Below are 24007 nucleotides of genomic sequence, written 5' to 3' on the forward strand. Positions count from 1 at the left end.
ATGGGGATCTGGTTTTCTGCTGTCCTCTCGAATGAACAAAATCACCCCAATAGGCCTGGTGGCTGGCCAAGGTAGCACAAAAGGACGTAAGGGTCTTTCTAAAGCCAGGCTTAAGGCAGGGTGTCTTTTTGCAAAAGTTATCCAGCTGCAACATGGCTTGCCTTCCCAGAAGCATTTGGTGTCGGCTGGGAAGGAAACTGGGAGAGGGAAAGGAGTGGGCCTCCTTTTGTGAAGGCAGCAATGATAAAAGAGGTTCAGCTCCCAGTATCATGGGATAGGCCCGTCTATTCTTCCAAGGCGTAGGTCCAGGTATAGAGTGACAAATATGTCACTCAAATGATGACTTCATCGCCCACAGGTGAAAAGACCTCCACAACCAGGAAAAGAAGGCTTTCTCTGTTGATGATGGTGCAAGTTGAATTCTGAATTTAAAGTATAAATGGGTGAAGACCTGTTGCTGAGCACCATGGACCAAGCCCTCATATGGCAGGCAATTTGGCAAATACTAAAACTAGGGTGAAATAAAAGAAAAGAGAGCAAAGCAAATGAAACCCTTCAATCCAGACACTAAAGAATCCTTAAAAGCAGGGTGTGTCTTACTAGCCTCTGTGTTCCCAGAAATCGCTCAGTAAAATTAATAATTAAAAGAACTAAATTAGAAGGTTTTAATTCAAATTATGTGTGTGACTATGGAGTTCAATCAACCATAGATTTAGAGACAAAATGGATAGTTTGGAGGTAGGAAGAAAAAGCAACAAAAATATCTTAAGCAGAGCTAGCCATGCCAGGCACAGTGGTGCACACCTGGAATCCCAGAGACTCAGGAGGCTGAAGCAGGAAGATCAAAAGTTCAAGACCAGCCTCGACAACTTAGCAAAACCCTGTCTCCAAATTTTAAAAAAAATAAAAGAGGACTGGGGATGTGGTTCAGTGGTAAAATGCCCCTCGGTTTCATCCCCAGTACCAAAAGTCAAGCAAAATAACATAAATATAGCTGGCCATTTGCAAATAAACAGGTGCTTGAATAAATATCTCACAAGAGTAAAAACTTTAGTGAACATAAAGCATCATTTCTAAGGCTTAAAAAAGCAAGGGTAGAGGGAATAAAGAGTTCAACCTCAGCACAATGGCAAGCATCCCAGCTCTACCCAAGTGCTCTTGCTTCTTCTCTGTTGGTTTCTATTTCTTTGCCAGTAAAATGAAGTGCATGAAGCACATTTTTGCAAAAGTGGCTTATTTCATGGTCAATATTGTATTCCTATAAAACATGAAAATCCTAAATGTTTTATTGGTAATTAAAGGCCAACAGAAGAAAGGAACCTTTAAAGTTTACATTACTGGATCCTTACCTTTTCAATGTTGTACTGTTTTGAAGTCAACAAAAACCCAGGGAAAGACCGACAGGCAGAGAAAAATTCTGCATGTAATTTTAAAGGCTTGACGAACTTCTCAAGGTCTACCCATTGGTTTCCATGATAGAACCTCAGCTTAGATGAAAGTACTACATTGATTTTTTTTTTCCCCCAGTTGGGAATGCTCAGACTCATCTTCATTTTCTTCTCATTCTATCTCATCAAGTCTAATCCACACAATCCATCTCTGCTGTATATAGTTTCCAAGACCAAGTTTAACCAACACTTATAGAGGACCTGCCATAAGATGGAAATGATAGGAAATCGGAGATGAGTCAGCCAGAGCCTTGAATAAGTGGTGAGATTACTAGGCAGAGGTTTGCCATTCAGTATGTGCAGTAAGCATCTTTCTTGAGTGTGTGTGTGTGTGTGTATGTGTGAGTGTGTGTGTGTGTGTGTGCGCGTCACTTAGAACTGTACTAATCTGGACCTTCATAAAGACTTCAATTACTGGATTCTATGAATACAGATCCTATTGGATTGATATCTGCTTTCTCTTCCATTATTCTAATATCTTTGCCTCTTCTAATTTCCTAACTCTTAAAGTTCCCCAGTGCTATTCGTTGGTGTTCACTTATAAGGTCTTGTTGACCTTTTCAAGTTTTTTTCTTGCTTTTAAAAATCAAACTAAGAAAAATCCCTACCATTGCTGTATCATTACTGACCATTTGATAAAAATTCTTCATATGATCTTAAACCATTTTAATTGACTTATTTTTTTTTAAAAAAATGTTTATTTTTCAGTTGTAGTTGGGCACAATACCTTTATCTTATTTATCTATTTTTATGTGGTGCTGAGGATTGAACCCAGGGCCTTGCACATGCGAGGGGACTGCTCCACCACTGAGTCACATCCCCAGCCCCTAACTGATTTATTTTTTAATTGGTGCATTAGAGTCCTACATAAAAGTGGAATTCACTGCGATAGGTTCATACGTGCATATGACATTGTTTGGTTCATTTCATTCTTCTATTCCTCCCCTCTCCCATCCCTCCTCCCTTGCCCGCTCCTTCTTCTACTCCACTGTTCTCCCATCTATTTTTATGAGATCCTCTCCTTTTTTCTTTAATTCCTTATTTCTCTCTAGCTTCTGCACACAAAAGAAAACACTCAGCCATTCACTCTGAGTCTGGCATATTTCACTTAGCATAATGTTTTCCAGTTCCATCCATTTACCAGCAAATGACATGATTGCTGAACAAAACTTCATTGGGTATATACACCATGTTTTCTGTATCCAGTCATCTATTGAGGATAGATACCTAGGTGGTTCCATAATTTGATTACTGCTATAAATATTGATATGGATGCTGATTTTTCTTCTTTCTGGTCAGAAGGCAGGTCCATTCCTGGTCTTTTGATAGATCTCCAAACTGCTTTACAAAGTGGTTGTACTAACTTGCCATTCCAATAATGTGTAAATGTACCTTTTCCCCCACATATTACCTAGCATTTATTATTATGTGTATTTTTGATGCTTGTTGTCCTAACTGGGGTGAGATGGAATCTCAGTATAATTTTGATTTGCATTTCTCTGATTGCTAGGGATCTTAAACATTTTTTCACATTTGTTGACTATTTTCATTTCTTCTTTTGAGAAATGTCTTTTTAGTTCATTTACCCATTCATTGATTGGGTTATTTGGGGGGAGGGTGTTAAGGGGTTTTTTGAGCTCTATGTATATTCTGGATAATAATCTCCTGTTGAAGTTGGCAAAGATTTTCTACCATTCTGTAGGATCTGTTCATGCTCTTGTTTCTTTTGCTGTGCAGAAGGTTTTTAATTTAAAATCATCCCACTTATTGTTTCTTGGAGGGTTTTTTGGGGGGAGAGAGGGTTGGGGTTTTTTTTGTTTGTTTGGTTTGGTTTGGTTTTTGGTTGTTGGTTGGTTGGTTTTTGGTACAAAGAATTAAACTCAGGGGCACTCAACCACTGAGCCACATCCCCAGCCCTATTTTGTATTTTATTTAGAGACAGGGTCTCACTGAGTTGCTTAGCACCTCACAATTGCTGAGGCTGGCTTTGAACTCACGATCCTCTTGCCTCAGCCTCTGAGCCACTGGGATTACAGACGTATGCCACTGCGCCCAGCTGATTCTTGGTTTTATTTCTTGAGCTTTAAAAAGTCTTACTAAGAAAGCTAGTAATTGTGTCAATATGTTGGAGTATTGAGTCTATGTTTTCTTCTAGCAGTTGCTAGAAGTTTTAAATTAAACCAGTGTTTCTAGTTTAATTCCTAGGTCTTTGCTCCACTTTGAGTTAATTTTTGTGCAGGGTGCGAGAAAGAAAACTAGTTTCATTTTTCTACATATGAACATTCAGTTTTCCCAGCACCATGTGTTAAAGATTGTCTTTTCTCCCATATATGTTTTCAGAACCTTTGTCAAGGATCATATGACTTATAAGTATGTGGGTTTGTCTCTGTATCTTCTGTTCTATCCATTGGTCTTCATGTCTGTTTTGATGCCAATATTATGGTGTTTTGGTAACTGTAACTCTATAATATAATTTGAGATCTGGTATTGTGATGCCCCCAGCATCACTTTTATTGTTCAGTATTGCTTTGGTTATTCTAGGGCTTTTATTCTTCTATATGAATTCTAGGATTTATTTTCTAGTTACATGAATAATGTCACTGGGATAACAAGGAAGTTCACTTCAAACTAGACTATATTTTAGAACACAAAGCATGTGTTAGCAAATACAAAAGAATCAAAATTGCATCCTAACAGAAACCATATTAACACATGGAGATTGATTAACATATTTTGATGAGGAATGGGTCAGAAAAGAAATCGGGGAAGAATTTAAAAACTGTAGAAACAAATGAACACAGAGATACAACATACAAGAATCTCAGGGACACTATGAAGACACTTATGAGAAGAAAGTTTATAGCATTGAGCGCCTAAACAAAAATAACAGAAAGATCCCAAATAAACAGTTTAATTTCACATCTCAAGGCCTTAGAAAAGTATTAACTAATTTCAAAACTAGAAGAAGGCAGGAAATACTTAAGATTTGAGCCAAAGTTAATGAAATTGATAATAAAAAAATTCAACAGATCGATGCAACAAAGAGTTGGTTCTTTGAAAAGATAAAACAAGATTGATAAACCCTTAGCCATACTAACCAAAAGAAAGAAAATGCAATTCAACAAAATTACAGATGAAAAAGAAGGTATCACCCAGACATTGTCAAAATCCAGAGGATCATTAAGAACTGTTTTGAAAATTTATCTTCCAGTCAAGTGGAAAATCTAGAAGATAATGACAAATTTCCTGAAACATATGACTTACCCAAATTTCCTATATACTAAAACTATTTGCAAGCAACTTTAAGTTGACCCTTTTCCTCCTAGGAAATACTATACTATAGTATTTATAGTATAGTGTAACACTAATCAACTCAAATCTTCTGTCATCTCTTTTTTCCCGGATAAATACAAATATGAGAAAATTGGTTAGTCTTTTTTTTAACTTGGCCATAGTTTGATAAACTGAAGCACACACAAAAAAAATGCTCAATTTGGTATTGCTTCAGATTCTGTGTTTTATTTCTATAAATGTTTTATCTTTTTATGTAACCCACCAAGTCATAGGATAATGACGTAGCAATTTGGCCTAAAGATCTACTACTCATCTGTTCTGAAATGTCATGCACAGTAAAAATGTATTTGGGGATTATTTTGGCTATTCTTCTGTCACTATAAAAAAAAAACAGGGTGCTTATAAGATGCTTCTGTGATGGATTTAATGTCTTTAAAAGGCAGACGGTGCTTCAGGAAATGTCAACTAACTGCCAACAGGACTCCTCTGATACACCTGCTCATGTCCCCATTTATTCTCTCACCACCCCACCTCTCCTACAAAATACCTACTCCCTTTTCATGATGACACCTCAATTCATCAGAAAAATCAATTGAATGTGAAAATTATAAATTTTTTAACAGGAAAATCATGCAAAGAGATATCACTTGGATTCTGAAACAGCTGGAATTCTTCAGAAATGCAAAAAAAAGAAAATTTTAAAATTATATTATGGGCAAAATGCTCATTGAACAAAATCATGATTAAATGTTGGACATCCACTGAAAATGCAGTGGGAGTCTTCATCCTTTGAGTTCTTTCAACATAGTTTAAAAATAGGCTCAGTAATTTGCTGGTAAACACAATTCACAATAGCTCAACTGTGGCACCAAACTAGATGCCCTTCAGTGGATGAATGGATAAAAAAATGTGGCATATATACACAATGGAATTTTACTCAGCAGTAAAAGAGAATAAAATCATGGCATTTGCAGGTAAATGGATGGCGTTGGAGAAGTGCTAAGTGAAGTTAGTTAATCCCAAAAAAAACAAATGTTGAATGTTTTCTCTGATATAAGGAGGCTGACTCATAGTGGGGTAGGGAGGGGGGAACATGGGAGGAATTGATGAATTCTAGATAGGGAAGAGGGGAGGGAGGGAAAGGGAGGAGGCAGGGGATTAGCAAGGATGGTGGAATGTGATAGATATCATCATCCAAAGTACATGTATGAAGACATGAATTGGTGTCAACATACTTTATATACAACCAGAGATATGAAAAATTGTGCTGTATACATGTAATAAGAATTGTAATGCATTTCGCTGTCGTTTATTTTTTTTAAATCAATAAAAAATTTGCTGGTAAACATGAAAACAAAACAAATAACTTGTTAATGTTCTTTCCAGTTCTGAGAGTCAACAAATACTGAAATTTATAGATCATTTTACTCTTCTTAAAAACTTAGAATTTAAAGAAATGTGATGAAAGTTTAAACTTCTATAGTAAAGAGTTAACTAATATGAATTCATTTTCATTTCTTATTTGTCAGTTAAAAATTTTAATTAACTCTTTATAAAATAAAATAAACTGTAGGAGCTCATTTTTCTAAAGTTGTTCTAGCTATGCATGTGTCTTGCAATAGACATATAGAGAGTACCTCTGAAATGATATTCACCAAATTTTGCCAATGGTTATGTCTGTGTAGAGGAATCAGCGTGTTTGTTTTTAAGTCTTTTCTCTTGCACTTTCATATGTTGCTTGAATTTTTATAATAAGCATTACTATTTTTACCAAAAAACAAAAAAAAAGGTTTTGTTTCTTTTAAAATCCAATGGCATCCCACACATTAGAAGTTAAAAGGAAAATTGTTATGCAATAGAACTAGAAAAGATTGTCTCTCCCAGTCCTCTCAAATTTCACCACTAGTTTTTCCCCACCCTGGTCCTGTTGTATAATACAAGAAACATTTTGCTCAAGGTCTACTCCTATAAATCAAAACTCCCACACACTAACATAAAATGAGATGTGGGCCAATTTATGGGGCTAATAAGTCACTGCCTTTCAGACACGCCTGTAGTGATCAGGGAGGTAATGGGTTTTCATTGTGGATTCTGGTGAGAGTTTAGGGATTAGGAGTTCAGCCTGACCCTTGCACAGACTGGGGTGTCTATTCTCCTTCATAAGGCTGGGTCCATGGCAACAGGAGTCAGAAGCAACCACAACCCTGAGTTAAAATCAGCAATCAGGAACCTTTCATGTCCATCAGAACATAACTTCCTACCACACCTCCAACAATCTCTGTGTTTCCCTTATTTATTCTACTTTTATCATATCTCCCTGTCTTAGTTTTCTGTTGCTATAACAGAATACCTGAGATGCTTGTATCTTACAGTGCCAGAGACTGGGAAGTCCCAAGTTGAGAGGCCGTGTTTGGGGAGGGGCTTCTTATCCATAGGGACTCTCTGCAAGGTCCTGAGGCAATTCAGGCTATTACATAGCAAGAAGGACACACAAAGAGCCAGAGCCAGACTGGCTTCTATGATAGATTCACTCTCAAGATAACCCACTAACCAATTAATCCATTAATTCATGGATTAATCCGTCCGTGAAGACAAAGCCCTCATGACCTCATCATCTCTTAAAGGTCCCACCTCGTCCCACCTCCTAACCCCTAATGATGGGGATTAAATTCAGCCTGAGTTTTGCAGGAGATGTTAAAAACCACAATTCAAACCACTCCCTTTGGTCTTTTCCTCATGTCAGAGATGCAAGTGGCCACAGTCACTCTCCAAGCTTCTTTTAGTCATGGTTACATTTTTTGTCCATCATGTATATAGTGAGATGAGGACAATCCAGAGAACTTTCCTTGGTAGGTTTTGTTGCAGGAGCAGGAGGCGCAGAGCTGTGGGCTTTGATGGCTTTATTTCCAATTGGAAAGATGGCCTTGATGGATGACTTGTGCACTCCCGAGAGAGGCTTTTCCCTCTGATTCTGTAATTCACACTCCTAACAGGAGTAAGAAGTGATGGCATTTGAGGTCCTGAGTTAAAACCTCAATCACAAAAAGATCATGACAGAGTTAGCAACCATTTATAAAACAGCCCCAAGAAACTAGACTTGGGTGCTTAGAAGATGGAAGACTGAAGCTTTTCCAGAAGGCATGTAACAAATGTGGCATACACAGTGGTCGGTGAAGAGTAGGGCTGGACCCAGTCCAGACACAGGAGGTGGCTGGGCCCAGTGGATCTCCTCCACTGGAGGGTCTTGGGTCCAAATGAGGCTGTATCCTACTATAAGGGTCATCCAAATCATGCAGGAGAACTCAGAAAATGGTTGTTAAAGGCGGTAAACCTTGAACTACCGGGAAAGCAGGGGTTGGTGACTTTTAAGGCTGAGGGGATGGCACAAACCAAGGTAGTGACACCTACAAATTTCTGTGCTCATTATACTGTTCCTGCAAATCAGCTCTGAATCATTTGCCTCTATGAGTCCTGATTCTTTGTCTGTAAAATGGGGACAATAACACTTGCCTGGCTACAGTAAGAGTTGTAACAATTAAATAAAGAATAGCAAATGGCTACGTGCCCTGGGAAGTCCCATTATCATTATGAAAGAGAAGTGCCATACAGGACCCCTTGGTGACTCGACCCAGCAACAGCACCATATGGCAGAATCCCACTGTGGCTTTACCACTAACTGAACATTTCCCTTGACATATCCCCCTTTGGGCTTCAGTTGGCCTCTTCTGTAAAATCAGTGGCACAGAAACCAGGAACACTAACGTCTCTTCTGATGCCAACCCTTTACTCTTAAGTCCCTTTTAAATCTTGTCACCAGTAACCAGCCCAGCGCGCCTGCCCCCAGACTACGTCTTTGTTCATTCCTAACCTTTACCTTGGCAGATTCCCCAAGCATTCAAACAACCCAAGGCATGCTTCCTGCTTTCCGCCACCCCCTCTGCAGGTCACAGAGGCACAGACGCCAACCCTTCCAGGGCTCAGCCAGGGACAGGCCTATCAGGCAGTTGCCATCAGCTGTTCCTTCCAGGGTTCAAGGGAAGTCCTGGGCAGAGGCCAGAGTTGTTTGGTTTAGAGGTGCGCTGGGATGAAAGGCAACTGGAAGTGGAAGGCTCGGTCATTCGTTCATTAATTACGACTATAATTGAAGGTTTGTTCTGAAGAGTGATTCCTTTGAAATTACTTTCCATCAAACAGCAACTGTCACAAAGGAATCAGATATTCAGAGCCATCTCTATTTCCTCAGCATGCGTAGTTTTTTTTTTTTTTTTCTAGGACTTGAGACTCAGTTCCAATCTGGAACCACCTTTATGAATCTCTCTCACTCTTGCTTTAGAGGTAATTTGTTTATCTGGGTGTGTGTGGGGGTGCCAGCGCTCTTAATGTCTCCTTTATAAAAAAGAAAACCTGTACCCTACCAAATACCCCGAGTGTGGGCTTTAATCTGGCCTTTTTCGGATGAATGGGACAAAGGAAAAATTCCTCAGGGAGATTAGAAGGACACCTGAGACGAATACCCACCTGATGACATGGGCCACACCTCCCGGGTTCAACTGGAAGGGAGGAAGCAAACTGGTATATTGATGTGGTTCTAAACAACAACAGTGTGTGCTGGCCCGAGGGCACTTTGGGATTGACCAAGAGGAAACACATGTTGCACAATGATATGATCTTGCTGGTACAGTTGTCAGAGAAGGGAACTCCCACAGCAAAGGGCATAAAACCATCCAGGGCTGTCTGGGGCGGCTCAGTTCTGTGGAGCCAGGGAGCAGAACAGAGCAGAGCCCAGCCCAGCCCCAAACACAGATGGGACCATGAACTCCAGCCGCAGCTTTAGCCAAACCCCTTCAGCCGTTCTCCATGGCCCCAGAGGTGCCAGGACCCGGCCCGGGAGCTTCCCCCGGGCCCCCAGCGTGCACGGTGGCGCAGGGGGTGCCCAAATCTCCCTTTCCTTCGCCACACCAAGCTGCCTGCCTCATGGAGGGTCTTGGGGGTCTGGCAAAGGTGGGTCCCTCCTAAGTGGAAATGGGAAAGAGACCATGCAGAACCTCAACGACCGCCTGGCCTCCTACCTGGACAAGGTGCGCGCCCTGGAAGAGGCCAACATGAAGCTGGAGAGTCGCATCCTGCAGTGGCATCAGCAGAGAGACCCTGACAGCCAGAAGGATTACTCCCAATACGAGGAAAACATCAGCCACCTGCAGGAACAGGTAAGGTGCTGTGTGACCCTGCAGCTTCCAGGTGGGGCTTCACCGCCAGGGCAAGGAAAAATCAGCACAAAAGACAACTTCCAAGAAAGTAGCAGTGATTCAATTGCTCACAAAGATATTTGAGGCTATCTTCTTATTAGACCTTAAATATGGACTTGGGAAAGTCTTTTTGGTATAAATGATCTCCTATGTGTCAGTTACGTAGAAAATGAAGCAGACAAAATAAGAGAAGTGTTATAGACTTTTTAAAAAGTGAGACTCTGATATTTCACACAATAAGAAAAAAATCTAAGAAAACAAAATGAGGCAACCAGCCACCCGTGCTGTATCACTTATGATCAACAATGGCACCGTAATGATAAGGGCTGGTATGCAGGTTGCACGCTCCATACACAAGGCACAGGAGAATATTTACTTTCTCATTACATCAGTTCTGCTCCACCTCAAATTCCTGGTGACAGTGTGGCGATCCACCGACAGAAAGCTGAGTTACATTCTTTTGGAGATCATGCCTAAAAGCCGTCACTCCACTAGCAGATATATCATCGTGACGTCCCTGAATATTCTTTTTTTTTTTTTTTTTTGCAGGGGAGGGGGTTGCTAGATGATAAAGCTACTCATGGTTCTGAGAATAGGATATTGCTAGGAGAAAATAGTAAAATGGGCATAGTTTTTAAAATACGAGAGTTGGGTGGGTATGGACATTCTTCAATAAGTAAATAACGAGTCAAACAAACATCAGAAAAGCAAACTCATGAGTTCTGGGTCACTTGGCTAGAAGTAGAGGGAACCCAGTCATCTTACCGGTTATTCTTTTTAAAGCTGCTTAACTTCCCTCTTATATAAAACAGTCCCAGAAAATCCCTGTAAGATCATGACTTAACCTCCCCCAGGAAGGGCATCACAGGCTCCCGATATTTATACCATGTTATTTCCCAACACTCAGTCGTCCTTGCAAGCATGTAGAAAGGACCCATCAAGATAATATAAATCTGTCCTTGTAATGAACCCTAATTATTGAATAATCAGCCTAATAACTGACTGTGTAATTACCTTAACTATATAGTATATGGTTGTCTTTACCAAAAAAACAAGGTGACTCAACAGTCCTCCTCATGTTTTTTTCATTTATTAAAGTTGCTTTGGTTTGAGAAGAGAGGGAATAGAAGATACTTGCCATTGGAGAGCTGAGGACATGAGTCCCAGAAGAAATGTGAGCACATAATATATTAGCCAACAGAAGAGAGAAGGGAGGAAAGGAAGAGGAGAGAGGGAAACAATTAGTGAGCACTTCTTGTTCCCCAGGCATCGTGTTGAGTGTTTGATATACATATTTGTGGTAAGGGCTTTCTGCAATGATGGGATTGTCCATGTCATTTGATTTAATTCTGACAGAGCTCTGTTAGGAAACTAAAACTTATAAAAGTGAAGTAGCTGCTAGCAAGAGGCAGAGTGGGATTCTAACTCAGATCTGTTTGCAAAGGCTTTATGATTTCCTTGTCATCCTGGGGTTGCCTAGCCGACCTCATGCAAAACTGATGTTTAGATATTACTAATAAGTAAAATTCATCACGTTTGCATTATTATTCAAAACATTTTGTATGCATCTCATTTAATCATCACAGCTCGGTGAAGCAGGTATTTTTATTTCAACTGAAGGAGACGGAGACTGAGTGTTTAAATTCTTTAGAATACAATCAAGAAAAGTGATTAGGTGTGATTATGAGGAGGGAGCAACTAGTCCACCCTCAGATGGCCCAGAATTCTGGGTTTTAAGATTAAATAGGAAGCTTCTTCAGCTTCAAGTTCCACTCTTTTCTGGACTTTTTCTGAAGATGCATTTTCCTCCAGCTTTGAAGAAAGCAATGCTTTCTGTCCTGACTTACCCCATCTGCAAGTGAGGAAACTGGCCCAAAGAGATCCCACAGTAACGTGAGTTTGGCACTATCCTGGTATTTAATGAAATACTCGAGTAGATATAGCACTCTGCCCCACTTTGGAGTGTTAAATATTACTCAAAAAGCCTATAAGATGTTGAATTCAAAAATTAATCCAATCCTTTTGAAACACAGAATGGGACATACTCCTAGGAATAGTCTACATAAAACTTCCTGAGTGATTCTCAATGGTGCTATATTTAACATTTTGGTTTATGGACAAAAATTCTATTTTCCTCTCCCTGGGAGATCACACACCCTGGAGCAACAATGTTATGCTAGCACACCAATAGATTTTAAAAGAATGAACTCAGGGCTTTGGGGAGAAGCCAGGTGATTATTACAACATACAATGTAAAACCTGTGCCTCATGTATTATTTCTCAATCCATCCTCATCCATTTATGACCATGGAGGATGTCTCAGAAATAGTGGCATATTGTATTACCATATCTAGTAAGCCTGGATCGTGGAAAATAGTTTTCAATCTGTTTTATATTAAGTACATTTCAGAGCCTACATTCATGAACCACGATAATGCTAGCTGGTGGGTTTTACAATGAATATATTATTGCTTTAACTCAGAAAAGTCAAATAAACCTGCCTGTGGTCTTTTAGTTTTTCTGATTCTGTGTTATATATAAAGCAAAATTTCCTAGTTGTCCTAGGAGTGTGTCAGATAGAATAAATCAACACACAGGAAATAAGGCTTACCTCAGGATCCCAGGCTTTGGGGCATGGAGTTATTCCTCATTTTGCATGAGTTTAGAGAATGCAAAGAGTAAGGGTCGTAGAAGAAAAGGTACTGGTAAGGATGTGACAAAGGAGCACTGTGGACGGGAGACAAAGAAAGATCTGCAGTTTCCTTTTTTAGAGCAAAAGAAAAAATCATAGGACCATTTGGAATCCCACAAAGGGAAAAAAGAAATTCAGTGAGGAGCCAGCCTGGCAATGTCCACCACGAACAGCAAAAGTTGGAGGATGTGTCGCAACTCATAAAACTTGACACTTTGTCCGATGCACACATCGACTCTAATTATAAAAGTTGTAAAATTATAAAAAGAAAATTGTACAATTGATATTTTTCTGAACTAATTCCATTACAGCTAATTTTTCAGTGTCTATGTAATATGCCCGGAATATGCTGTTTTACAACATTATTTTGTTTAATACCTTTTAATTCTCATGACTCTTTGATGAAGTGGCTATTATTCTTGCCATTTTTATGGATGAAGAAACTGAGGCTCAGCCAAACTTACTTTGGTGCTGGAGCAGAATCCCAGGTCTGCACTCGGAGTGCAGATCCCGGGTTCTCACCACTTCTGAAGGCACCTATTGTCCATTCATGATCCCAAATTCCAAGTAATCAGTGGAGCTTTCAATAGGACCAGAGTTTTAAAAGGTACCTTTGTATTGAGGTGTAGTTTTGTCCTAAGAAAATGCTTTCTAAATAAAGGGATTAGCTGTAAAAATACAATGGAAATATCACAGGATTCTCTGACTCCAACTAAACTGTAGAAGTTTAGAGCAAGTAAGGTCACCTATTTGTAGTGTAAACTTCTTATTTAACAAATTGTGAAACTGAAGCACAGGGAGTGAAATGTCTCACCCAAGACCACGTGAATGGTCAGAAAGACAGAAAGAACCAAAGGACAGCTCCAGTTTGGGCACAATACTTGGCTAATACTTGGTACCAAAATAGTAGCATACTTTGGAAAAATGAGGTTATCTTCCATTCCATTTCCCCAAGGACAGTGACATACATTAAATGTTCACTATTTCTATGATTATAACACACTATATACACAATTGTCCAAGCAAACACCTCCAACAACAATTTTTTTTTTTATATTTTTTAGTTGTCAGTAGATCTTTTATTTATTTATATGTGGTGCTGAGAATCGAACCCAGTGTCTTCACGTGCTAGGCAAGCGCTCTACCACTCAGCCACAAGCCCAGCCCCTCCAACAACATTTTTTAAAGCAAACAAAATCTATCTAAATATCTAGTGAAAGTCTTTAACTGGAAGCTTTAACCCCAGAGAAGCTTATTAAGCATCTTCATTAGCTGGTAAAGAATTAGTTCAGTTAATGTTTTAATAGCTACCAGTGGGGCATTCTCATGATGGACTACACTAAAAACATGGACACATGCCTGCAAATTATGTACGTGGCTTTAGCCCTCTGGGGGGAAAAAATGTGTCATGTGATTATGATAATGAATGCATTTAAAATCAGGGTTAGTGTTGCTCAATAACACTGATGGGAAATGTGAACATATCACAAGTAATAATGATGGGCATCTAAAATCATCATCACTGATTGTGCTTCAGGAGAGTGGAGCTAATATTCACAATAAGAAACAACTCAGAGCCTAAGTTGTTTTTAACATCTCCTCATGAGGGACCGGAAGCAAAACCACAAGACCTGTTCATCACACTGAAAGCTGAAAGACATTCTGAACAATCTCCATCCTTCCTCTTCCAAAACCATTCTTTAAACAGTTGCACCAACCCCAGCCTGACAAAACTCAATGTGAAAAAAGGCGAAACCAGCTGTAGATCTTGTCCTGTACACATCATCTGTGCTTTGTACCTAGTCCGTGCTCAGTAAATATGTGCTGATTTGATTCTCATTGTTCCACTGAGGAAAAAGAAGTTGTCTCTGCTGACAAGTCACAAACCCAGGAAATGAGAGGGCAGAAATACAGCTGTCAGAGCCAGGCACAGTAGTGCACACCTGTAATCCCAGCAACTCAGGAAGCTGAGGCAGGAGAATCAGAAGTTCAAAGCCAGCCTCAGCAACTGAGTGAGACCCTGTCTCCAAATTCAAAAAATTAAATAAAAAGGGCTTGGGGTGGTTCAGGGGTAAAGCATCCCCTGGGTTCAATCTCTGATGCCAAAAATAAAAAGAGAAAGAAAAGAAGAGAAAAGAAATGCAGTTGTCAGTTGTGGGTCTGCCAGACTGAAAAAAGTCTTGGGGCGTGTTTTCCAGATAGTGGACGGCAAGATGACCAATGCTCAGATGGTTGTTCTCATCGACAATGCCAGAATGGCAGTGGATGACTTCAGTCTCAAGTAAGTTCCTTTTTCACAGGGTTTTGTTTATTTCCTTTCCAAAAGGAAAACTCACCTTGCCGTTAGTCACACCTGAAATCTCACTGGGTTATAATTAAAAGCTGAAATGACAACAAATGCCGTGTACAGTACTTGAATGGACCTTTGTTTCAACAAACCAGACATAAAACACAGTATAGAGGGGAAAAATCTGACTATGAACCAAGAATTAGGTGATGCTAGAGTTATTCATTTTAAGTATGATAATGTTATTATGCTTACTTTTGAAAGGTTTCTTGAAAGATGCATTCTGAAGCATACAGGGTTAAAATGTCATATGTCTGTAAGTCTATAATTCACTTTGAAAAACTATAGCAGTTAATATAGATGAAGCAAGTTGGCAAAATACTGACCATTGCTCAAGATAGGTGGTGGGCGTATGGCGGTTTATTATTCTTTTCTCTTTACTCAATAAAAAAAATGGACATTGAGTCACTATCATAGAAAAGTGGAGTGTGAAATCGACATACAGAGGACATCCTGTGTGCATTCATTTGTTCTGATTAAACCTAAAAAGTCAGATATTCACGTCTCAACGAAGGCAGATCCTTACCAAGCCCATGGCCTTCCAACAACAGGTGTGTTCTTCCCTTCCTTCCAACCAAAGGTATGAAAATGAACACTCCTTTAAGAAAGACTTGGAAATTGAAGTTGAGGGCCTCCGAAAGACCTTGGATGATCTGACCATTGTCACAACAGACCTGGAACAGGAGGTGGAGGGAATGAGGAAAGAGCTCATCCTTATGAAGAAGCACCATGAACAGGTAGGACTGCCCAGGGACCCCCAGTGCTCAGCTGAGCTCTCTCCCTGCACGGTTCAAGGTGATCCGATAACCAAAGAGGAAACCACCTGAATGCCAGTCCTGTTGACCTTATGCCCAAATAACTATGAAGAATCATATGAGTACCTCATTTTTCCAGTTTCAAGGTTACCTACCTAGATGTCAAACACAACCACCAAAATGCAATCAAAATTAACGATGACTTGGCCAACAGTTTTGTTAACACACAATGTTTACCTTGACCCTTTTGTTAATATGATACTGTAAGAATGAATGTGTGAGGGTGAACTTTACTGGCCAAACATGCGGCAAATTTGGGACAGTAGAATAAAAAGACTCTGCTATGAACCAAAGTAAAATGACTAATGGCAAAAATTAAGGATCCCAATTTCCGGAAGTATTTAGCTGACTTTTAAAGAATTACCATTCATTTCAAGTCCCTGAGACTGATAAAATGATAGAAAAACAATCCCCATTTTTGGCAAACAAAATTGCTTCCGAACATCAAAGAGCCCAGTTTCCTAAGAGCTGGTTAGACGATGATTATTAATTAAACCTTTCTTACAGCTGCTTGGCTTTTAGGAAATCCTACAGAAGCATACACAGAGATCTTAGAAGCCTCTACACCTTTCAATTACTGAACTCCACCTTCTGGTTACTGAACTGCTTCCCAAAAGCTTTGGTCTAAAACCTAGAATATTCCATTGCTTAGCTGCATAATCACTTCACCAATGAACAATTCCTGCAGAGGAACTAATATTTTATGTAGGCATAATTGTTTCTGAAATATTTTCCAACAGAGATTAAGTCAGTAATTACAGAAGACATTTGATTACCTGTCTGTGCTATTCTTTATTTTATAAAATTATTAGGGGAAAAAAAAGTAAATAATGTTTTGTCATCAACGATAATTGAGAAATCAAACCACACCCGCAAAAGTGTAGCAACCACATCAGCTGAAATGTTTTCAAGATCCATTTACCTCTGCCAATCAACACAAATTCCAGCCTTCTGGTTGGCATAGCTGGTTGATTTTTTTTCTCTATTGTTAAACAGGAACTGAGGGATCATCATGTGCCAAATGACTTCAATGTCAATGTGAAGGTGAATACAACTCCAGGAGAAGATCTGATCAAGGTCTTGGAGGATATGAGGCAGGAATATGAGCTTATCATAAAGAAGAAGCATCAAGACTTGGATACTTGGTTTAAAGAACAGGTAAATGAAAGGTGTCCAGACTCCCCAGAGGTTCAATTCCACGTGGCCCCCATGCTGATGCCTCTGCCTGTGTTTGGTCTCACAGTCAACGGCCCTATCCCAAGAGACAGCCAGTCCAGCTGCTGTGCAGGGCAGCCCAAGTGACATCCACGAGCTGAAGCGCACTTTCCAGGCCCTAGAGATTGACCTGCAGACACAGCACAACAGGGTAAGTGGGAGCTAGGAAAACCTGGGTCCTGTACCACCTCCTCCTCCAAGTCTTCCTCCACCTCTCTCCTGGGCCCCAACACCCCCACTCCCCTTGGGACATCTCTCACTCTCTACTCTCCATCCAAATTGTTCATGATGAGAATGATAATAAGAGCTTCATTTATAGTGTGCAGATGGTGCCAGATGTCAGGCTAGGTGCCTCATTATTTTAAGTGCTGTTAATCCTCACATTAGCCTTTCTAGGTAGGTCTTAGCATCTCCATTTTAGAGACGAGGAAGCCAAAGCTCTAGGCAGTTAAGCAAGTTGGTCAACAACTCGTAAATTAACAGTGGTGAAATGATGTGGTGTTAGAAGAATAGGGACTCTAGATCCCCAAAATCTCTATCAGTGCTCTCTCCACTTAGAACCAGGCTAACCCCCCAAACTCTAACACAGAGAAATTCCAATGCCAACATGATGGGTCGCAAATCCAGGCTTGGCAACTCCAAAGTACTGCTCTATTCTTTATGTATTTGTCTTATCACCCAGCAAACTATAAGTTACCATGTCTAAGTCATTTCTATCATCTTTATAGTTTCATAAAATGCATTGTAAGGGGGGGTCATAATCGTTCAAAATTCTATGATTCCCTTCATAGCCTACTGAAATCTGATCATTCATCAATATAACTCCCGAGTGCCATTCTCTTCTCCGTCTTAAGAGCCCATACTTAGTTCATTTGTCTCACAGGAGCACATGGTAAATGAAGTCACGTTTTATGAATCAGTGATGGTGAGCGGAGCCTAAAAATAGCCACTGTTGAGATGACAATAATGAGCTCAGCAGTATGTGGGGCATGGTGTTTTGCAGCTTTCTTGACATTTTAACCCACATCATTTCACCACAACCTCTTGAGGTCAGAGAAGCATTTAGACCATTGTCATTCGTTCTCCTATCTGATACTGTTTTAAAATCTGAGGACTTGGTAATGAAGGAGTCAGCACCCTTCATCCAGACAATAAATGGGCAAATCATCAAAACAGGTACTTGTTAGGTGGAAAAAAAAAATCTCAACAATGAAATGAAGCATGCTAGATGTGGCAGAGAGGAAAGCTGCCATTTTAAGCAAGGTGGTCATGAAAGGCTTTACTGTTGGGTGACAGGCTGCACAAAGGCCGGAAAGACATAAGGAGGTGGTTTATGTAGCTATGGGAGGGGTTAAGGTCAGTATTCCAGGTGAAGGGAACAACAAACGCCGAAGACACAAGTATGTCCTATAGGTTGGAGGAACAGTGGAGAAGTCAGTGTGGCTACAGGGACTGAATGAAAAGAAGAGAAGAGAAAATTAAGGGAGTAAATGGGAGAAGGGCAGAAGGGAGAGGCATCACGATGGCACTGGACTTTGTATGCTACCTTGGAGCAGGACAGACAGGAATTTCATTTCAGTTAGTATAGGCAACTCTTTGAAGAACTTTGCTGTAGGTGAAGAACAACAGAAGAATAGTATAGGACACTTCCATTAGTTTGGATGATGGTTGGAGGCAGATATCTGATATAAGGTGAGAATAATCGAACAGAGCAGAGAATAGCATCTAACAGGCAAGATGGCGGGCCATTGCGGAGATCATGGAGCACAAGTAGTTCATGCATCACAACAGGAGGAAAGTGAGTCCCTGGACACAGATTCACGTTTGTGGTTGGAAGTAACGGCAGGAGACTCTGGGAGTGCTCTCCTGAGTGCTTTCATCTCCTCAAGGATTCTGAGAAGTGAGTGAGTTCATGGACTGAAAGAAAGGTTGGAGAGAAGGGAAGTTTGAGGACAGAGAAGAAGGAAGGAAATAACACTCCGGGAGGAGAGAGAGTGACTACACTAGAAACCTATGGTTTCTTATCCAGGCAGCATTAAGGGGCCCCTGAAAATTAAGTAGCCATTAAAGTGGGAGAATCCAATGCAGTTACAATTTTCTCTTCAAGATTAAACTTATGTGCTCCAGAAGAGCCGGTATTAAATCCAAACCAAAAAATGGACTTGAGTTCAGCCTTTCATAATCTGGCCCAGAAACTTCATTCTGCAGTTCTGGAATTTCCTCAAAAATGATAATTTTTTACCACTGTGAGAATCAGAAAGCATTACTTGAGACCAAAGTTATTAGATATACCAAGTTAAAATATAGGACACTTCGATTAGCTTGAATGTTAGAAAAACACAGGTTTTTTCCTATGTAGAAGCTTGTCCCATGTAATATTGCATCAATATTTGGGAAATGTTCATCCAAAAGCATTATTTGTTGTTCATCTGTAATTTGAACTTTAAACCATCACCCCTCCAGGAGTGCAGGGGACTGGCCAGGACCCCCTGGTAAAATGGTTTTATGGACAGAAAATGACTTCAAAAGTCCCAACACCCAAGCCCCAAACCTGTAAGTCAACCTGATTCTCACCTCAGTGTCCCCAGCAGCTACCAGGACACCTAGCAGACTGGTTGGCATATGCTAAATACTCAACAGGCCCACGCTGATGGATCTATCAAGTCATCAGCCAGTTAGCAAAAGAACTATCATTTCCTCTTTCAGAAATCTGCTTTGGAAAACATGTTGTCGGAGACCCAGTCTCGGTACTCCTGCCAGCTCCAGGACATGCAGCAGATCATCTCCCACTATGAGCAGGAGCTGATGCAGCTACGCCACGACCTGGAGCGTCAGAACAGTGAATACAAGGTGCTCCTGGGCATCAAAACCCACCTGGAGAAGGAGATTGCCACCTACCGCCAGCTCCTGGATGGGGAGAGCAACGGGTGAGGCAAAGGCTGGCGGGAGAGGAATGTGCAAAAGGCCTGTACCCACAGGTACCCACGTGTGCAAATGTGTGTGCACATTTGGCTACTAGAGGAAAAGGGCTAATGCTGACTTCTTCTAGAAGATACCTATGTTCTAGATACCTAGGTTCTGTTTTATTAAGCAACAAATGGGAACTAGTCAGTAATGCTCCCTGGGTGCTAAGATTTGCATTCAGAACAGTTTCAATGAGGATGTTAAAGTCTCTAGGGGGAAAAAAAAAAAAAGCCATGGTTTGAACTATTGTGTTTCCCAGTGGGAAAGCACACATTTTGGCTTAAAAGGACAGGAGAGGGAAGGGAGAATGTTTCAGTCTGAAAGCAGGAAAAGATTGATAAAAGAGATATCTAGATTTGCAATCTGATGTGTCTGGCAGATCCAAGAAACAATAGCTGGCCATAAAAAGGGCACATACAAACCAGGCAGAGTGGCACAAACCTGTAAGCTCAGAACTTAGGAGGCCGAGGCAAGAGGATCACAAGTTCAAGGGCAACTTAGTGAGACCTTGTCTCAAAAATGAAATAAAATGGGCTGGCGATGTAGCTCAGAGGTAGAGTACCCCTCAGTTCAATCCCCAGTACTACAAAATTTAAAGGAAAGAAAGAGAGAGAGAGAGAGATGGAAAGAGGGTGAGGGACACATACATTTTATTACCCCCCACCACCATCCAAAAAAAAAGGGGGGGTTTTCAAAATACATAAATAAAATGTCATTGGACTAAACTGCCCAGTCTGAGAAGTTCAAGGGTTCCTGGCTTGAGACTCTGGAAGAGACCCTGGTGGAGGCCAGGACTTCAGCAGGCTGAAAGGAGGGAGGAGATGGTTTGGAAGACTTGTCCAGACCCCAGGGTTGCGGGCAGGCAACTGCCTTCCGGATGGAGGAGGGTTCTCACGTGAACTCATGACCCTGAGACTGTGGAGCTCAATTACCTTCATCAAAGAGTTGAGAAGTTACAAGCAGGCAACGGAAGTTGGTTCATCCCAAGGTTTTATGACCACTATTAATACTAATGTGAGCTTTAACCTTTCTCACTTTAACAGGATGATGGAAGAATCGAAATCAAGCATGAAAGGTAAAAAGAATTCTTTCATTGTTTGAATTTGCTTTTTTAAAATGAATGTTTATCCACTCTTTAAGTTGTCATGATCCTCAGGTATATTCCCAAGTGTCCCGTGTTCAACTTTTATTTGGCTCCCAAATAGCCAGGAATTATCAAAGACCTTAACAAATTAAGTAATACAAAACAAAGGGAACTCTCCTATGTCCTCAACAAGTGCACAGTTTGAGTATCCCTTATTTAAAATGCTTGGAACCAAGAGTGTTTCAGATTTCATATTTTTTGGACTATTTCTATGTACATAGTGAGATACGTCGGTGAGACTCAAGTCTACACACAAAATTCATTTGTGTTTCACATATACTTTATACATATGGTCTGTAGGTAATTTTAAACAATATTTTAAGTAAGTTTTACCAAACAAAGTTTTATGGTGTGGGATTTTCCACTGTGGCATTATGTCAAGTGCTTAAAATGTTTTGGATTTTTGCTCATTCCAGATTTCAGATTTTTAGATAAGGGATGCTCAATCAGTATATGCAAAGTTCTTTATAAGCAGTGAAGTAGAGTAAAAGAATAATTTAGAGTATTTTGTCTCTGTTAAGTGATGGAGTCTGTTTACTAAATTCCTAGGAAATTAAGACATCATTTCTCAAACTCACTTCAGTTGAACACTAGTGCTCCGTGAGGTTTGAATAGTGTATTATGAAAGACATGTTCTATGGCCAGATAAGGTTGGGCATGTTATGCACCATCACCCTCTTCTTGAATAGTCAGGTTGCATTTCAGTATGTTAAAGATGGGACAGGGACTGCTATGAGGTGAAAAAAGGAACAAGGAAGAAAAAGAAATATCAAAAAGGTTTGCTTTAATTCAATAGTCCAAAACATCTTTGACTTGGAAACCCTATTTTCTCAGATTTTCATTAATACCTCTCAGAAAAGTTTCAGGACTGCCCAGTCTGCAGCAAGTGGCACTTTCTAATTAGTTCATGATAAAATTGTTCTAAGATGTGAGCAGTTCCTTAGAGTTGGACTAACCATCTCAGAACAGCTAGTCTAATGGCTGCCCTTTGGCAATATTTGATAGATGGTCCTTCAGCCTCTCCTTCCGCACATCCAGGGATGGGAAACTCAGTACTTGGTGGGATAACCCAATCTGCTGTAGGAAAAGTTTGATTTTAGCAAAAGTTTCCGGTGTGTCTCTATTGAGAATTTCAGCTATTCCCAGTGGGTCTAGAATTGCTTTATTGAAATGTCAGTGAGGTACTTATTCAAATAAGAAATAGCTTTGAAAACAGTGGCCATGATAATCAGCCCTAGTTTCTCACCCCCCCCCCCCCCGGAATCACATGGCATATGCTTCCTAAAATGCGTATCCCAAAATGGCATTTAGTGCTCTGTGAACTCGCAGAATCTGTACTGTGAGAGCTACAAACCTGCACAAACAGAAAGCACTCTTCAGATGCTCGTGGCCAGGGACGAGCTTCCATATCAGGTACACGCAGAATGAAAGTCCTGATCTCCAGAGAGTGATATTGTTCCCAGAAGGTGGAGGGAAAATCCTCCTTGGTGAGATCCCTGTTCACTGCAGCAGAGCCCACCATATTGTTTAGTGATTATTTTGGAAGGCACAAGGGACTGCATGCAGGGGACTGAAAATGAGTATAGTTCAAATGGGGGAAAAACAAGGCAGTGACCTCTCTGGTGCTCTCTCCTTCAGCATCTACAGCTCCAAAGATCAAGGCCATCACCCAGGAGAGCATCAATGGAAGAATAGTTCTTTCTCAAGTGAATGAGATCCAAAAGCATGAGTGAAACCAATATAATTTCTGCCTGTTGTAAAAACTATTTCCCCCCTATGGAAAGCCCTTACCTAGACACTAATGGGTGAGTCTTAAAAGGTATCCTTGGAGTTATCAAACTCCAGAAACTTTTTTTTCTCCTCATAATGCTCTTGATATACTGTTGAACTTTTCAAAACAAAAATATGAGTTTGCAAGATAAAAACTCTGCTTTCCTAACTACGGTCTTCGGATTCCCATCAATGCGCATCTGGTTTGTAGCCAATAAAACTCCACACAAGTTGCATCCTGTCTTTTCTTATGTCCCAAGGCAAGATGAGACCTCAAGGTCTAGTTCTAACAAGAGGTTCTCAGAGCATTGAAAGATCATGGGGATCTTACCACATTGGATGTGTCCTCAGTCTTTAGCAGCCAAACTCCAGGCAATATTGTTACCCTGAAGCTGGGCATCCCAGAAGGAGAGGTTATTCACAAAGTTCACCAGGCTCTGCCAGCAGACAATGAAGGAGAAATAGAGAAAGGAGGTCCAGAAAAGTTTACCGAGAGCGTGAGATGACCAAAAATTATTCTATCTCACCTTTAAAAGAAGAAAAAGAGCTGAATGTCCTAAGAAAGAATGGAAGCTTTGAAAGGAGATTCTGGGGATGATAGGACCTTGTTACAGATAGACATTAAAGCAGGGACTCACTCAAGATCTAAATTGAAAATATAAGGATCTAGAGCATTATGTTGAGCTGGATCCATTCTGAGCTACAGACTGGACCATGTACCTCTGAACTCTGAGAAGATGCCACCTTCTCCAATTCTAGGAGTGTGGGCCACTACTCTGAATTTGTAGACAGGAGCATTGCTGGGGAGAAGGAAAAGTGGAAATCCACATAGCCTTTAAGACAGTCAGAATATTGTCCATGGAATCACAAGGATATTAACCACTTAGGAGACCATAGGCACAGATTAGTCAGAATCTCCCATTTTATAGGCAAATACACTGAGGTTTAGAACAGTAAAGTTGTTTTACCCAAATACTGGCTTGGTGCTGCTGGGTCTACATTCTTGGCTCCTCCGGCAGTTATTAATCTAAAAGCGAGCATAGTCTAGTTCCATTATCATCTAACACATCTT

The 24007-nt window shown here is 40.4% G+C and overlaps 1 protein-coding gene across 2 annotated transcripts; it reads left to right on the forward strand.

The window, feature by feature from the left end:
- The first annotated feature begins 9472 nt into the window (after positions 1-9472).
- On the forward strand, positions 9473-23169 carry Krt23 (keratin 23). 2 transcript variants are annotated; one of them, XM_027947210.1, is made up of 8 exons: positions 9473-9949; positions 14879-14961; positions 15608-15764; positions 16839-17000; positions 17086-17208; positions 19764-19984; positions 21065-21096; positions 22804-23169. In XM_027947210.1, exons 1-8 carry the CDS (start codon positions 9554-9556, stop codon positions 22896-22898), a joined length of 1269 nt encoding a protein of 422 aa, XP_027803011.1. In that variant the 5' UTR covers positions 9473-9553; the 3' UTR covers positions 22899-23169. The 2 variants fall into 2 exon arrangements, with proteins under 2 accessions (XP_027803011.1, XP_071458994.1); XM_071602893.1 differs by lacking the exons at positions 14879-14961; positions 15608-15764.
- Positions 23170-24007: the final 838 nt, after the last annotated feature.

The sequence above is a fragment of the Marmota flaviventris genome, chromosome 17 (assembly GCF_047511675.1).
Source record: "Marmota flaviventris isolate mMarFla1 chromosome 17, mMarFla1.hap1, whole genome shotgun sequence".
Classification (NCBI taxonomy): Eukaryota; Metazoa; Chordata; class Mammalia; order Rodentia; family Sciuridae; genus Marmota; species Marmota flaviventris.

Coding starts and splice junctions, on each gene's coding strand:
- Krt23 (XM_027947210.1), top strand. CDS start 9,554: ATGAACTCCAGCCGCAGCTTTAGCCAAACCCCTTCAGCCGTTCTCCAT. Junction 15,765..16,838: donor TGAAGAAGCACCATGAACAG/GTAGGACTGCCC, acceptor ATTGTTAAACAG/GAACTGAGGGATCATCATGT. Junction 19,985..21,064: donor CTGGATGGGGAGAGCAACGG/GTGAGGCAAAGG, acceptor TCACTTTAACAG/GATGATGGAAGAATCGAAAT.